This window comes from Sander lucioperca, chromosome 5 (genome assembly GCF_008315115.2).
Source record: "Sander lucioperca isolate FBNREF2018 chromosome 5, SLUC_FBN_1.2, whole genome shotgun sequence".
NCBI lineage: Eukaryota > Metazoa > Chordata > Actinopteri > Perciformes > Percidae > Sander > Sander lucioperca.
In genome coordinates this window covers 16,392,460-16,410,726 of record NC_050177.1, presented here as the reverse complement: position 1 = coordinate 16,410,726, position 18,267 = coordinate 16,392,460, and the positions used below count along the sequence as shown (strand labels likewise).

Below are 18,267 nucleotides of genomic sequence, written 5' to 3'. Positions count from 1 at the left end.
ATTAAACAGCCACACAACGGTGTAAAGTTACTTGGAGTTAAGAGGGATAATATATGCTATAATAGCAGAAGTTATGTAATGTGCCTTCAAAATAAAAACATAAATAAGTGGCGGGCAGAGCTACACAAAGGTTGCTGCCCAGTAGTTTCAGGAAACGTACCGTAAAACTTATTGTATGTACAATACTCAGTGGCAAAGACTATTCCTAACAAGTATATTTAATTTGACAACCAAAGTTTCAATATTTGTGGCACCTTAATTCATAAGAGCTTTACTTTGAAAGTTACTGTCGGAAGTTGTGCACATTATGCTATTCACTTGACGCTGGCTCCTCCGTCTCGTGCTGCCTGTCCAGCCCTCGGTAACTCTACAGTGGATATGTGTTGTCTCTCACCACCTGCAGGTCATTGTCTAATGTCTACAACAGGTGAGAACACTTAAACTTATTTATTCGGTGAAAAGTTAACTGAGACGACTTCAATTTGTACAAATAATACGTGTTATAGATGGAAAGACATGTGTTTTTGGACTTTGCCAGTGTTCCGGAACACCGGGAGTCGGAACACCTTGACAGTTGAGTGGATATCTGCGATGAGTAGCGTTAGCATCGGACCAATGTGTCCGAAAAGACAGCCTGGCTACCCGCATTTCGAAACGGTCTCTCTTTAACTGGAAACAGCGGCGGCTGAATTTCACTGTTGATTCCGTAGTTAACGTTGTTTGAAATACTTCAGGGGAAACTAGCTATTTCAGCGCTGTCACACATCTAACATTAATTAACGCCATAAGCAAACAGGAGAAAATAACGTTAATGTGTGATAACTTTTAACGAACCGTTAGTGGTTTCTGCTAGGCTAATGTGAGTCTAAATCTGGCATGTAGCTACGCAATCCACCAAACAGGACTTTATTTAAAAAAACCTAACTTTTAGTAACAAGCCATTTTTAATAGAAGATTGTAGAAGAACCAGTTAGAAACACTGAGGTGCTACTGGGATGCTACTACTGATTTATGGATTCAATGTATGCCTAATTTACAAGCAACAGTAATCATTTCTGAAAGGTCTTAACACTTGTCATTATTGTTGTATACGTTTGCTGCCAAGAAAAGGTAGGATTAAATTGTCAATTTGAGAATGGGCTTTGGTCTAAAATTGTTACGAAGAAAGACATAATATTGAGCTTTTTAGATTCTTTCACTTGCTTCCTTATACAGTAGTTTTCACTTGATTATAGTAAATATTTTTGCTACTTTGGGATCATTATGGACTTTCTTACATGTGTGACACCTGTCACCCAGGATTCCATGAGAAAGTCAGCCAGTGTCACTGAACCCCATTTAACTAGTGCTCTATTTAAGCCCATTTTGTACTCCTTGTTTACATTCTGGCTCCTGTCAGTGAAGTGCTATGCAGTGTTTACTGCCTGGCAAGGTGCCTGGCTAGTTTTAGATCATGTGTCAGTGCAAAGACATGCATTGGCATCTGCTGTTGGGCTACACTGCTGCACGATCACCCAGTAGTCCGGAGGAATAACTGAACAATCCGTCTAACAAGATAGTCTGCCTGTGTTTTTGACTTGCAAAGTCTTTCCCGGGCACAGAACTGTGAAATCAAACTCAACCAAAAGCCTGCTGCTGAAACTGATTATTTACTGGAGGTGGGGTTGTCATGGAGGGATGTCAAGGAGAATACAGATGCTTTTGAGGTCTGCTAAACAAATTCAGCTGACTTTTAAATCTCAAAACTTCTGGATGCTGTACTATCTCCTCCGAGATTGCCTCAGCTTGACTGTGGGTTTTATTTTGCACATAGAATTGAGTCTAATGTTCCAATGTGTGGTTCCCTGAAACGGCCTGTTTGGAATAGGCTATAGCCTCAGTAGTAGAAGCACGGGGCACTGTTAGACTTTATTCTACATTTCTCCTTGTTATTTTGTGTCCCCTTAGTGTTGTTCATTCACTTGCTGTCCCATGTGGTTGAGATTTCTGGCAAATTGGTTTAGTTTTTGAAGCAGCGGTCAGCTCTGCCCCCCACCTTCCTTCTTGGAGAGAAAAATACCGACCTTTTTCCAAAGAAGTAAGCTGGCAGAAACGCCAGAGCCACTTTGGCTGAAATGATGCTTCCTTAAAGCGCAGGGAATGTTATGGATGGTCGGAGACCTTATTCCTGCACGGGAAGAGATTAGCTGCACGCTCCTGAGGGGGGAGCAGGCTTCCTGGATCTGAGAAAACAAACGAAAGTTGGGTCAAGTTTAAGTCACATCCTTTTTTTCTTTTTGCCCAATCCTGCATATAGCGTTCATCACCAACTGTTTTGTTGATTGCTGTTAGGCACAACACTTTACCTTGACACTTGAATGAGGCAACTGGCACAAGTAGTGCTGCAGCGATTAGTCGATTGACATAAAATTAATCAATTATTTGTTTTTCATTTAATACAAATCACAAACATTTGCTGGTTCCAGTTTCTCAGATGTGAAGACTTTGTTGTATATTAAAAAAAATCATTGTAAATGAAAGGATTACATCCTCACTGAAACTATTTTTTTGATATGATTTCACGTGACAAATAAATGTATTGATTTAGACTGAGGGTCAGACAAAATACTTTTGAATGGGTCATCATAGGCTATTTGAAACTGATGGACATTTTCCATGACATTTTTTACACTAAACGGTCCGTTGATTAATCACAAAAAAACAGCTGACGGATGAATCGATACCGTAGCCCTAGCAACAAAACGTAGAGTAAACAAAATGGGAACCCAGCTGGGCTCCACCACACTTAGGGCTGGGCGATATGGAGAAAACCAAATATCACGATATTTTTCCTCGATATCGATACTGCGACGACATTGTAGGGTTGACAGTTGGTGCTTTCACAAAGTATTTACACAATGAGAGTTTTGATAATAATCAGTAATGTGGATATAATGACTAAGTGTGTAAAGGCAAATAATAGAACAGTTACAACAGTCTGGAATTTCAGAAAATGACATCACTTTACTGTAATGCAGCCTCTAAAACCAGGAACACTTTCTGCCATATTACGATATTACGATATCCAAAATCCAAGACGATATCTAGTCTCGTATCACGATATCAATATAATATTGATATATTGCCCAGCTCTAACCACACTGCTATTGGTCATAAACTCCACAGGTTACCTAAAATGAGTTTTCTGTTAAAGAATTGTTCTGAAACATGAACTTGTGAGTGCTTTTAGATGGCCAAACTATAAAATGGATAAACAGTTTCCAACCTATCTTTTATGTATGTGCAGCAATTGTTCTTTATTGGGCAATGTATGCCAATATGACATCTCTGCAATAAGCTCATATTTGTCATTCGTCAGGCTCTATAGGCCATTTTCACAGGAGACAGTTTGTCATGTCAGAGCAGACAAAGTCCAGGTGTATAATACAATGAATGATGGCTGAGTTCCTTATAGCTGCTGCAGTTTCAGGGTCCCGGTATTGTGCGTTGCTGGCTCACTGTCGCACTGTCATGGCTCATACTCTGCCCTGCATACTCAATATGATACTATCATTCAACATACTCGTGTGTAAATAAACAGAAGTGTGTATCTTTTCGGACGCACTAAGCTTTAATTTCCAACGTCCCTTCCTGAGAGCCTCCTTGCCGTTGAAGACGCGTAACCATGGTGACCCCTGCCGACCTCTGCTCTAGCGGCATCCCTAGTTCATGCTTAAATTACTGAAAGAGGTAAATAACTAGACCAACAGTCATTTAGATATGTAGAGATGTAAATTAGAGCGTTATCGACGTTATAGAGCTCCATGGTTTCTGTGTGTCTGTTATGAATGTTGTCGTTACTACCACATTGCATTGTGGGATATGTATGCCGGAGTAGTGTCCAGTATTACAGACAGAAATATTTTACATAAAATAGTATGCAATTTTTGTACTATTTGATTCTTACTAAGGTTTCGTACTTACAAAACAATCTCACTTACTGTTTTAGCTATTAAATAACATGTATGGAATTCCGGATGCAACCAAAATGTCTGCTGTAAAAAAAAAAAAAAAAAGGAATATTATATAGCCAACTATATAGATAGAGCCAATAAATATATTAACAAAAGCAGCCGTACAAGAATTTAAAATTGGCAAAATTGTGATTTAAAATCAAAACTATGTGATCAAAGAATAAGTAAACAAAAGTCCAACTTTGAGGAGGGGTTCAATGCTACAAACTGCTGTCGGTAAAAAAGTATTTGGGTTTGAAACCCAGCCCTACACGGTCATATAAAAAAAACAGCAGTGTCATAGTTATGGTAGTGCTACAAAGGTGGCACTCTTTTCATGGAATGAAAATGATTGTAGAGCTAAAGTGATTTCTCTCTGTCTTTGCAGCGTGATGGCAGGTTAGGCTGCTGCGGCCTCCAGGTCGACAAAGACTATGAGCGCACACTCAGCCCTGCAGGCAACTAAATCTCTACTCGTCCTGCTCTAACTCCAGAGCCAAGATCAGCACCAAACAGCCGGCACCCATCAGAGACAATGGACCCAAACTCCAACACCGAGAGGCAAAAGATCTCCCGGACCAGTTTACCTGGGGCTTCTTCACCAACCTCATCTCATGGCTGGGATTCGGCAGCTACCCGTTAGCTTGCTGACAAATGTTTGCTGAAGCCGTTTGCCTGAAGGTGCATTGAAAGAAGCGATCTTGGCTGTCGACCGCGAGCGGTTTGCGTTTGTTTGGTCTGTAATCATGGGGAAAGAACAGGATCTGCTGGTGGCGGTAAAGACTGGGGATCTTCTGCTGGCGCATAAACTTCTCACCAAAGTCAAGTGCAACAAAACCAGTGAGTATGCAGCTAACAGAGGCAGGGGGGGGACACATGGTTTGGTGTTATTACTAAGTGATTCTGTGTTTGTTCTGTGCTCTGGGCCTGGGAGTGTAATTGTTTCCACGATGAAATAGAAGTTAGATAGCGGAGCCAGAGCTATTGCTGTGGGGGATGCCACTTATTTACAAAGTGCAGTTTCTTTTGCGATAACCACAAGATCAAGTTCAGCTGCCGACCGCAAGACGCAGCAGTCAGGCCAGGCACAATATGGAACTAAGTGGATTCAAGCTGCGGCTCAACACGAGCTAATCTCCTAAACGCAGACCCCTGCGGCTGCTGCGTCTTGCTGTGTGGGTCGTAGTGGTCTTTCTTCTGCTTTCAGATGTCCTTATCTGCGTAGATTCCAAGTCATGCGACAAGCGAGCTCTTTACAGCGACATTGTTGCAAATGACAGGGTTCTCCTTATCCGAAGCCCGAGGGAAAAGTTGAGGCCGAGCAGGCTGTGAAGTGGAAGCCTCTCTGTGGCGTTATCTGTTCTGGGCTTTCATCAGTATGGCTGGCTGCTCGGTGACAAGCGCTGGGAACAAAGCTGCGGCTGTCAGGAAAAAGCCTGTTACACACTTTACACACTACACAGACAGTGCGCGCTGCTTGGCAGAGAATATTTCAAAGTAATTTTGTCTGTTTTTGTACTGCCGTGTGCTTCTGTTTGTGAACAACCGGACCAAACTGGCTGGGGAAAGTGAATGAGTAATGTTCTCTGCTCTTTTGTTTTTGTTTTAAACTACCATCAAGGTGCCCTTAAGCAAGGCACTCCATCTGCTTTTGGAAGAGCAGCTCAGTAGTTATACCCAGCTGTAAATAAAATAAAGAAATTCATAATTCTACACAAAATAAATATATAGACATTTTAATAAATACATTCATACAGAAATAAATACAAATACATAAATAAAAGCAAAACAAATCAAATATGATAAAAGTGGAGCTGTACACGTTTTGCCTTTTTACTGCTCAGCTTTTTATCACCTGCACACCAAGAGCATTAGACAAAGATATTGACAACATTTGTGCTACAAAGTGTCTAATTGTTGCACAAATGCCCGTGTATGGTGTATTGTTTAATCTCCCTCCGCCATACTGACTCCCACACGCAGAACTCTGTCGATGGCTTGGTTGTTTGTCTCCAAGGGGGTCAGCTTCTCCTCGGACCGCGAACCTCCTATGGCGCCATTTTGATGCTAATAAGCACTCACCCCCCGTTAGCATTCCATTGACTGCCATTCATTTTGGCGCCACTTTGACAGCGAATAACTTTACATCTGAAGCGTTTAGAGATTTTTTTTGGCCATTGTTTATTTCTAAAGAAACACAACAATGTATAAAATGCTCCATTACCTTGTATCTCACGTTATGGCTCCGTAGCAGACGTTTTTGTAAAAATAGGCTAACGATTGTATCATAACCACGCGACTTACTGTCGCATAGTAGACAAATTACCGTATAGTACAGGAGAAGCTCGCAGGCAGTTTGGACTTACATTAGCTGTTTAAGTACTAATGTTAACTATCATTTTAGTTAGCAATAATTAGCCTGTGTCCATGTTATCTCCTTACATATACCTACGCTCTCCGTCTCTGCAAGATTGGGAATGATTGAGATTTCTCTTGGCACAGCTACCAGAAGACTTCCAACTTTCAAACAGGTTGCTCACGTCACATCTACGTCGTCTCTCTCAGTTGGAGGCTGCGCAGTAACGCTCAGCGCTCACTGGAAAAGTGCTTCTAATATCCTCCACTGGTCTCCGTCCAGAGCAACGGGATCTGTTGGTCCAGTTTATATATGTCAATGTTTGTCTCTAGGGCTGGGAATCGTTCAAAAATCTTCGATACCGAAACCAATACTGTGACTTTGATACCGGTTCCTAAACAATACTTTTTTTCGATACCAATAAATGACAACATTACAACATTACACATTACGGCACAACTCTCATCACATCACTGACTCTGATGAGATTTACTCCTCAGTCCTTACTCCTTAATTCAGTCTGGGCATAAAAGTATTGAATTCGGTACCTAGCCCTTTGTCTCTGGAGTCGGAGGCTGCAGTGTGTGCCAGCAGCACAGCAGGGGCTGCAGCTGGCACCGAGGGCTCCGCACATGACCTCTGCTGTCACACACATTCACCCAGCGGCCCGTCAATACGGGCGGATTGATTGGTCAGTAGTGACCTGCTTTGAAAGCTGTTTAAAACCAGCCAAAATAGGGTTGCGTATGTAACGTACTACCTGTTGATTATTTGTTTTTACTCACACACTTATTTAAACTCTGACCCTTGAAGTGTTCTGATTGACTTAAAATCACAATTGAATACAAATCATTTTGACACTGTGTTTACTGATGCAAAAAGGGTCATTCTGAGGCTGAATGAATAGTTGTGTGAAAATGTCATTATTTTTACAGGTGTGTGGTTGTAAAGCAAAAAGTATTGCATGAGGTGTAGCCTGCTGGTGGCGCTAAATGGAAAGTCATCAGGAGTCGTGCTTTGGCGACCATGAATGTCTGTACGACATTTCATCCATCAGTAGCTGCTGAGATATTTCGGTGTGTGGCTAAAACCCAAAGAACTGTCTATTTCATTTGGCATTCTCAAATATATCAGAATCAGTTTTGTTGACCAAGTATGTGAACACAAACAAGGAATTTTTTGAAGCTGAACAAGTTGAACATTAACATGAAATTGCTATGTGCAGACATAAATATGTTTTAAAAAAGTACAGTATGTATAAAACAGCACAATGACATTTGTAAACAGTAGGTCAATTGTGCAATGGTGCAGGTTTCAAAGGCAGCTGGAATAAATATAGGCAGATTAATGCAACAGCTTATTTCTTTATATACACAAGGTAGGTGAATAGGACAGTGTACAGCGTGCTTAGCTTTCAGAAGTCTTTCCCAACTATCAGACCAAAACTTCCAATGGCATACATCAAAATTTCAAAATGACGAAATGTACTGAACACATTCATGCTCAACAGAGGGTGAACCCATTGAGCATTCCTCTCGCACCCACTCTCCGAACAAAATATCAACTTTAAACACAAGGCTGGCTTTTAAAGGGAATGGGAGATGACACTCTGATTGGTTTATTGCATGTTATGCCCAAAACACACCTATGATTAATGAAGACACTAAGTACAACCCTTTTGAACCATGCGCCCGGCACGCGCACAGACCCTTTTTTCCACCGTCAGACATGGCATTGGACATTCCTTAAACGCACCTGCGCCATGCGCTTCACGCCATGTGCTTAGATTGTTAAAATAGGGCCCAAGATATTTGATAATCTCAGGCAGCCACAAGGCTTACTGAAGACTTTCACGCTTCCAGGAGAAACGGTGTGCAGTATGTTGTTTGTTCCAACACATTTGTATTGTGAGGTAGAACGGAGGCTAAAGTCTCTCTCTAGTGGTCATTATTTGGGATTTATATGTTAAAGACCACAGTAATGACACAATGCTAATGATTATATTCAAAGTGTGCTGTGACCTCCCTGCGAGCTTAAGTGACATTCTGATCACAAACACGTATACACAAGTGCCAAGCTTCTGGAGAGGTCAGGTGCTTTTTAAGCTGTTATGGGTGGTGTCAGGCCGACATGCTGGACATTGCCGAGACCACCAGGCTAAGCCTTGGGCCGGGCCCGGGTGCAGATGGAGCAGGGAGGCACCTGCACATGGGTACTGAAGGGAGTGGAGGCGGGACTTGGGGGTCAGGGAGTGACCAAGCACGTGGTGGACAGACCCAAAGGTGCGTCTGGTCAGCTGGTCTAGCTGGAAGGACAGAACTGACTGTGTGTGTGTGTGTGTGTGTGTGTGTGTGCGCTCATGTTGTGGGTTGTTCTGGGGTGTGTGACAGTGACGTAATACAACCCTGACACACTGTGTGTTGGATTACATAACAACACCTCATATATAGTGCAGTACAACTACAACATTAAAGCAAATGGATAGACTGTAAGTATGCAGAGACAAAGAAATGGTCCAACAGCTAATATAGTATGTCCAGTTTGTAACAAACTGGACCAAAAAAAACTATATTTCAGATGGCTGATTGGAAAGATTGATCACAGTGTGGTGTGGCAGAGGTAGCAGTACTTTTTGTAAATTAACTGGAATGCAGTCCCCTCACTGATGACACACACAAATGCACAAATGACACACATGACACATGCGCGGCACACACATTCACTCATTCTCCATCCCACTATATTTGTTGGTAATCCACAATATTCATCTTGAAAGTGTAGTAGATCGCCAAGGGTGTGCCTTACTCTTACCACACGTTTATTTTCAGTTCAATTTTATTTATAGTATCAAATCATAACAAGAGTTATCTCAGGACACTTTACAGATAGAGTAGGTCTAGACCACACTCTATAATTTACAAAGACCCAACAATTCCAGTAATTCCCCCAAGAGCAAGCATTTATTGCGACAGTGGTGAGGAAAAACTCCCTTTTACGAAGAAACCTGGGACAGACCCAGGCTCTTGGTAGGCAGTGTGACGGTGCCGGTTGGTGGTGTGAGATAATGGAACAGTGACTAGAAATAGTAGTTGTAGTAGTTCATGGCATAGCAGGGCACAGCAGGGCACTGCAGGATGTAGCATGGCACTGCAGGGCACCGCAGAGCGTAGCAGGGTGTAGCAGGGAGTGCAGCAGGACCACGGCGACAGCTGCAACCATGATTTAGGTGCCACCCTAATCCAAGGAAACATGCTGGGTGAAAAAAAAACATAAGGAATAAGCTCCCCAGAGCTAAGTTAGTAACAAGCATTTCTGGGGCAAGGATGCACACAAATTGAAAGAGAGAGGAGAGAGAAGGTCAGTGTGTCAAAGGAAGTCCACTGGCAGTCTAAAACTATAACAGCATAGCTAAGTATAATTACCCATTCTATTCTCCTCTCTTTCTGTGTGTTCCTGGGCTTCCCCGATCCAAACAGGAAAAGTCCAATCAGCTATGGTAACCACATTAAGATGCTGTAATGATTAAAAATATATATATTTCGGGGTAAAACTACATTTTACGGCAGATCAGTAAGTATTGTTTGCGAAAGAGACAGTCTCGGTTGGGTTACAGAAAAGGTTATCATCTACTGATTTACACTTGAGTGTTAAAGAAATTCAACTGTTACTACACAAACTACAAACTATTCTTTTGTACATGGACATAATTTCCCCCCACATTTATTGGTATATGTTTTTGCACAGATATGCACTTTGGGAGTAGCATGACTCCGCCCTCCTACGTGCTTACGCTCAGTTTTCATTTCCCTTCAGTACTACGTCTGGGTTTGCGGTATGCGGTAAATTTTTGGCGGTCCAATCAGCGAACAGAGGGAGTGGCTGAGAACGATGACGTTGAGGCCGTGCGCTAGAGTTGTAGTTCCGTAATGGCGGCGGAGAAAAATGCGAACGAAGCTGGCAACGCTGCCGAATATCCAAAAGTTAAAGCCCGAGCAAGAACAATCTTTGCTGAGTTGTGTTGGGGGCCATGATGTTGTGGCCCTCCTCCCCACGGGGTTCCGGAAAAGATTGATTTTCCAGCTCGCTCCGTTAGTGGCGAAGGAGTTGGCCAAGGCTAACGCTAGCGATGCTAAGCCGACGTCACGACCAAACGTTAGCGATTGGTTATGGCAGATCCAGAGTGGCTCTGGGCAGATCCAATAGTTTTAAACTTCGACAGAGTACCCGCCTTCAAGGAAGTTAACACTTGTCAACGGAGAGTGGCCAGACTCTGTACAAATTAAATTCACGAGAGTCTGGTAGGACCAGGCTACTTTGGGAGGCCAATGCTAAACATTTTTTCCATCACTATATCTGTGACCATGACTGTGTTCCCTTTCTGGAGCTAGAGCCCTGTGACATTAACTCTCAAAAACAGTGTTTCCTACCACTGTATATCAAGCCTCCTGACACAGTATCGTCTTTCAGGTGATTCAGTGTTCCTTTCAGCGCCTGCATGACTCCTTGCCAACATCCATTGAAATATCCCAGTCGTGCAACAGCAAATTGTAAAGATTTAGTTTTGAAACTAGTGCCTAGTTGATTAATTATTTTGATAGATTCATTTAAGTCAGTTTTCTAACAAACCTACCTAAAGATCTCTAATTCCAGGTTCTCCTGTGTGAGGATTTGCTGATTTTCTCGCTTTCATATTGTGGTAAAAATATATATCTTTGGCTTTTGGACGGTTGAACAAAGTAAGTTGATAATTTGAAGATGTAGCTGTGTGCTCTCGAAAAATTGCCATACAAAGCCAATACATTACAATCTATTATCGGTAAATGACCTGATCTTTACCATTCTACAAATGAAGTGGTTATGCAAAAGGAATTTTGCAGCTGCAGCCGTGGTCCTAGCCAACGCCCTGCTACTCCCTGCTACGCCCTGCTACGCCCTGCACTGCTACTACTATTATATCTAGTCATTCTATTATCTTTACTCTTACTATAATTGCCACTGCACATCATGCCAACTGCTATAATTATTATGAAATCATATTTCAGTGTCTATGTGTCCCAACCGGCAGCGGCAGATGGCCGCCCACCTAGAGCCGAGGTCTGTCCGAGGTTTCTGCCTAAAAGGAAGTTTTTCCTCGCCACTGTCGCACCAAATACTTGCTCTTGGGGGGAATTGTTGGGTCTTTGTAAGTTATAGTGTGGTCTAGACCCACTCTATCTGTAAAGTGTCCTGAGATAACTTCTGTTAGGATTTGACATTATAAATAAAATTGAATTTAATTGAATGTGCAAAAGGGCCTTTAAGTTCCTCAGTTTAGTTCCTGGGGTTTCTTAGTTTCTAGCACTAATTGGTCACAAACGGATAGTTTGTTTAAATCAAACTTTTCTGACCAGTCTGACACCCTCAAATAACCTCAGACAACTGTCGTTTCTTCCCAGCGAAGGGTAAAGCTGGCTGGGAGCTGGCAGAGCAGACCTGCAGCGTCCCGAGGGGATTAGCAGAGGAACTGAGGCCGGCTGATGGACAGGGAGCTGAGATAGGAGGTTTCTTCTCCGATCAGCCATCTGCTGACACCAGGTTGGCTGCTCAGTCAATTTAAGTGGACTTACCACAGCCGCCCTCTTTTTGCTTAGCTGTTGCAAACAGACAAATCGATGGGCTCATTGTAGATGGATATACAGCAGTGTGTTCCTCAGCCTCTGTCCAGCTACTCGCATTGTGTTGCATTTAGAGTGACAGCTTGACATGTAAAGACATCTTGCCCAAAGTGAACGCCTCTCACATACTCTTGACTTGGGGTGAACTGGAGTGGGTGTAGTCTGCCCCTCCCTGAATGGGGACCATGAGAGAGACCAGAGGTTCTTCAAAGGCCTTTATGATTACAATGTCTTTTGTTGCAGCACATGCTTGCTTTCATCTTGAGCCACAGCCCAACCCTCTCCTCTGTCATGGTAAATACAAGGCCTAAAGGTAATTCTCAACGGACAGATGGACAAACAGCGAAGACAAAAGGCCAAAGATCATATTTGAACATTTATTGTGTCAGCTATTTGATCCGCACATAATATGTTGATGACTCAGACCTTCACAAGTCCTGGGCTCTTCTTTCACCACACGCACAGGTAACGGCAGTAAGCTGAGCCAAAGTCTCCGGGCGGATTCATAAAGTAGTTGTGATTAGCACATCATAATCACATCACTGTTAGGATATTATCAGCTGAGTCCTAGGTGAATGCAAGTGAATAATCTGTCATAATGATGTGTTAGATATTGAACACCGACCATGTGAGGCACAATGGACTGCAAGCTTTTAGATCAACTAAATGAAACAGATTTGTGAGGCCTACAATTGATAAACATGTAAGGTATAGTACTAATACAATCTGGTTTGAGTTGTTTATTTAATTATGGCCGTTATTTTCCAAGTATCAGTCAAGCAATTCGAATTGGAACCACCTGCTGTACTGAACTTCAACTAAAAGTATTGGCTTCCTAAAGTGGATGAACAGCATTGAGCCTTTATGACTCACTTAGGAGGCACTGAGGGCAATATTGTTAGTTTAGCAGGTATTTGGTCATAAACCTATGTATGGACAAGTTGATATTTTCACCTGACGATGGCGCTACTAGAAAAGTCAGGGGATCATAGAGGTAAAAAGGATTCATCCTCTGGGGAGCAAAGTGGTGGACCAACCAAACAACATTCACATTTCTTGTTTTGTCTGACCGACCTTTACAAGAACCCAAAGATATTAAATTCACAATGATACAAAACAGAGAAAAGTAGTTATTCCTCACATTTAAGAAGCTGGAACCAGAGAATGTTTGACATTCATGCTTGAAAATAATTCAAAAATAACCACATAACCAATTGACATAAGGGTTGTCACTTAGTTTATCAACTAATCAATTTATGGAGCGTCATGGTTAGTATAGAATAATGTTTCATTGCCATGTGCAGAGAGACTCTGCTGAGATTTATTATGATAATGGTTTGTCATGAGACAACTCATAAACCCTCACATCAGCATCAACACCAGTCCCTTATAAAATAAAGAATAAGTGAAACTCACTGCTGTAAATTGGTAAAGTTCCCATTGGGAGCTTAATCAATAATTCTGTTAATACTTAAAAAGCAGAAATTCCCAATCCACACTGGCAGTGTTTTCTTATTGATTAATCATTAATGGCCTTTCTACAATAAGTTATTCTTTAAGTTTCTTCAGCAAACTTAGGCCTGTTCACTGTAAGCACTTCTCCATTCACATCTTAGTTTCGCAGCTATATCTATGTTGAATTTATCAAATTCCTAAATTATTTGACTCAAATGTATCATAATCATGTGATGTGATGTGCTGCTTCAATTCAATTTCAATTCAATTGTATTTATAGTATCAAATCATAACAAGAGTTATCTCTCTAACTTATTATAACTCTTACAGATAGAGTAGGTCTAGACCACACTCTATAAGACCCAACAATTCCAGTAATTCCCTACACTTTAAGAACACATGTTACTGGGACCACTACAGAAATGTGCAGATGGACATTTTATATCCAGGAATACACGTTATAGACACCGCTCACTGTCCCTGTAACAATTTAGCCACAATTTAGCACATTGTCCATACACGGTATGTGTTGTTGCATTTCTCTTTGTGTACAGATTAAACGCACAACGTACAATGTGTTGATTGGTGAGGAGAATTAGCATAGTTTTCAAAATACTGAACTATTACTACTACTTTAAGATATTACGTTCTGGTTTTTCCTTTTGTGCATCCACAACTGCCTTTTCTTTAACAACCTCCACCCCCACCTCCACCTCCACCCCCATCCTTTATCTTGGCTTCCTCCTTCCTTCATCCCTGTACCTTGAATTAGAGATTACCCATCTGGACTAGTGTCAGATTAGAAGTCTTAGATTTAAGAGTCTGTAGGAAGAGGTGTATTTGCGCATACGTGTATAAGTATGTGTGCTTGTATACAGCATGTGCCCCAACATGAATAGTTGATTTTCTTTCAACTCTTCAACTTTTGTCTTATTATAGCAACAGGGTGTGGTAGTTGGCTCATTAGCTTACCGGCTAACTGGGCTAATCACCCTTGTACTTTATTAGCCAGACAGTTAGATAGCAGCCAATTAGTGTGTGAACTGCTTTTGAGTTCACCTACTCTTACATACTGTAACACACACACACACACACACACACACACACACACACACACACACACACACACACAATTAATCCTGACCCCTTTCCTCCCCTGACAGATGGGGTAGCTTGTCTAGGATTGCCTCGGAATTTACCAAAGGAATTATGTTGTGTGTGTGTGTGTGTGTGTGTGTGTGTGTGTGTGTGGTTGCAGCAGACAGTGTCATTTAATCTAGCATAACTAGCCTTTTATTACTAGCTCCAGGCTGCACTTTGTTGAGTCTGGCACTCATCCTCATTGAGCTCCATTCTTTTCTCCCGTTACTAAAAAACAAGCCGTCATTCAGGCAGATGCATGGATGTAGCATTCAGAGTGCGAGGTGTGATGCTGTCACTGGTTTCTGCTCTGCCTCTACATGCCCTGCGACTGTTTTCATTTCAATCTGTGATAAGATGAAAAAGTGCATACCTGTTGGCGGAGTATTCAGAGTTTGTGGAATTGCGTTTCGGCTTGTACGGACAAGGACAATGTAGTGGGCTGACAAGGAGGTCTCGTTGTGTGTTTATTTATATGAATGTGTATACTGTATGTATGTGGGTAAGGAACGTGTCTCCTGAATGGGAAATAGGCTGTATCAGTATCTGGTAGCGGTAATGAGAATCAGCAGGAGAGGTTGCTGTTGTGGCTTTGATCTTCTCCATTATCACACTGTTTTGATTCTTCCCGTCTCTTACCACGAATTGGAAGCAAATAGAAATCACCGTCCGTGGTGGCTGTTCATGTCTTCCAGCTTTATAGTTGTACCTTAGAATAAAATACTATTCATTGTAATGAGAAGTAGCAGGATAAGAGTGTCTTGCATGTTATTTAGATGAATGCATCAGTGTGTGTGTTTATGTTGGAGGATCAAGTGGAATCAGATTGCTTCACTGATGTATTCAAGATTTCAGTGCAACCTTATTGCAATTGGTTTTTAAAGATCTGGCTTCCCTGCAGACCAAAGCAGATTTTTTAAAATGTAATAACATGTATCGACTGCAAAGCTGTAAATCTCAAACTTTCAAATGATCAAAACTTCCCCCATTGCATTATTTTTTATTGCTCTCACTTATATGCTCTGGTGCTGTTATTTGGGGGGGTGGAATCGGTCCCATATTATTATTATTATTATTATTATTATTATTATTATTATTATTATTATTATTATTATAATGACAATAGTCTCCCATTGCCAGACCTTCCTCCTTAGCGCTGCGGAGGAGCTATGGCTGTCTAGTCCGCATTCCTGGATGGGAGAAAAACGTGCTCTGGTTTAATGGAATTTCTTAAACCAGGAGCAGTTAACCATAGTCCTCAGAAATCCACCAGAGTTTAGAACGCCAACACAAAGACGGAGGACGGTAACGGACAGCCGGCGTAATTTCCGGCGGCACCTGAACAAAATGGAACGGCATCGATATAGACTGGGTAATGGGAGACTAACTGAGGGTCAGTTCCCAGCCTTGAGTTTGAGAGGGGCTGAGGAAGTGGCATCATTCTGTGGGGTTTGTGTTGTGTCGATATAGTTTGGTATAGGTTTTAGTGTTTGATCAGACTAGTCCATGAGCGTGTATTATATTTAATCCTCGTCCTAAACAAACATTTAAGTAACATGTTTTGGCATCTCATTCACCCAAATATCCACATTATGTGGAGACAAGCATATTGATCCTTGTAATGACTTTTCCATCCATGTGTATGACCTCATGCTGGGGTTTGGCAGAAGTCCAATAATCACGACAGTTAACTAACTAGTTGGAGAGGTCACTGAGCAAAGTAGCCTCTGTGAAGTAGATTTTATCGTTTTTCGACCTCAGCAGCATAATCACAAATGGCCTCAAGGCTTTGCTACTGCACTCTCTCTATTTCAAAATGGAAATGAGCGAAGAGTTGGTGGGACAGGACTTGACTGGAACCAGGTCAAGTCTTCACATTCTAGTTCACCATGATTCCGGGACTTCATTTTAGAGATTGTAACTAGGGCTGCACAATATATAGTTTTTTTTATTTTTTATTTTTTATTTTTTATCACCATTGCGATATCAATATCATGAAAGGCTGCGTCAACAAACAGTGTGTTGTATTTTAACAGAATTATGAAAGCGTATCGGGTTATTTATCGCAAGTAATATCGTTATAGTGACCTTATATGGGGATGTTGGTTCCTGGGATGTCCAATGAGAAGCGTGTGCCTGTTTTGTGCCTATGTGTAAAAGGAACGAATGCTGAAGGAAGGTCAGTTATTTTCTGTAGAAAGTACTCAGGGTCTTTTGATTGAATAAAGATCTGATTCTTTGATTCGACAAATTGGCCTAAGAACATCCACAACAATACCGATATTCAACAACAGTCTCGCATATTTTCCTCATATCGTGCAGCCCAATTGTAACACGTAGTTAAGTATAAATCAAGTCACTTGGCAAGGAACCCACTATTAGTGAGACGGAAAGTCTTGGCTTTGTAAAAGCATTTATTAAAAAAAGACAGTGACGGTGGTGAAGTTCTGCCCAGAGACGACTGGAGACAACTCCTCAGCATCAAACGGGAGACGGTGATGAGCCAGCATAAGCTGTGCAACAAATACACAGACGTTTTCACTTCCAGGCAGTGAACTCTTTGTGAACCTGTGTCATACTTCTCTCATTACTCCACAGTCCTCTTCAGTAATAGCCGTGGTTCTGGGTCAGGGATTGGTTTCTGTCATTCCTCGGCCGCCTCGCTAAGAGACCCACAGCTAAGAAAAAGAAGAGGTAAGGAATATTCCGTTAGACTAAAATGAAAGGGATGGAGTTTTTTTTCTTTGTGAGCGGCCCGCCACGGTAAAATTTCTGCCGCCACGGTATCAGAAATAGGGCAGACGCACAACAGGGTTTCCGCTCTGCCGCTCCTTCAGCTGTTTATGAAAAGCCATAAAGTCGTAATTACACGACTCTGCAGAGCCGTCTGCTCTACTGAACTCAAGCGAACAGTCATCTGCTCTCTCGGAACAGTGACAGGACGTCATCACTCGCGAAGTCATGGCAACCAAATAAACAGGGCGAGTACTTGTCACTCAGTCTTAGGCAAAGTGACAAACGGCGACGAAAGCCGTGACATGAAATCTGCACTCACGCAGGTCCCGTGAAATATGACAGCTACAGTTTATTGGAAAATGGCATTGTGGACACTGACTTTGATGAATTTACTGTTTATCAGACCCCAGATGAGACAAGAAGCTAACGTTAGCTAACATTAGCTAACGTTAGCTAACGCTGCGGTGACGCTCCCTCTACCTCTGACTCCCCGCTGCAGGAGACTGTGTGTATTCCTCCGACATGCTTTATTAATGTTACTGTTTAAAAAACGTTTTCCAGGTTAGTGGGGGTGCATACCGCTCAAAACCAACATGATAAATGTAGCTAGCAACGTTCACTCAGCGTTTTGTTGTCAAACTGTGTGTAAAATGACGTTATATCACCCTACGGTACCGTCTATTTGCTGGATGGTTTCATGGTAACGGTCGGTAGCTAACATTAGCAGATAAGCCCGTAGTTTTTGACGTTCAACACCCAGTGTGCACCTCTGTGGTTACACAGATCTGAGCAGCTGTCGAGTCATTTGTAGGACATTTGTAGCCTATTTAAAAGAACTTTGCACCATTGTCCTTTTTATAAGAATTTTTTTTTGTTATCCTCCCAAGCACATAGCCAAACATATTACTAACCATGCTAATGTGTACTCATGTAC

At 41.9% G+C, this 18,267-nt stretch overlaps 1 protein-coding gene across 6 annotated transcripts in view; it reads left to right on the top strand.

Annotated features, from left to right (window-relative positions):
* The first annotated feature begins 313 nt into the window (after positions 1–313).
* Positions 314–18,267, top strand: part of LOC116067474 (caskin-2-like) — a 75,075-nt gene continuing 57,121 nt past the window's right edge. For 3 of the 6 annotated variants that reach the window (XM_031323920.2, XM_031323919.2, XM_036001344.1), the window contains exons 1-2: positions 315–427; positions 4,381–4,832. In XM_031323920.2, coding sequence (XP_031179780.1) covers positions 4,739–4,832 — 94 coding nt within the window. In that variant the 5' untranslated portion in view covers positions 315–427; positions 4,381–4,738. Of the gene's footprint in view, positions 428–468; positions 574–4,380; positions 4,833–18,267 lie in introns of those variants that run through there. The other 3 variants (XM_036001343.1, XM_031323917.2, XM_031323918.2) reach the window with 2 other exon arrangements.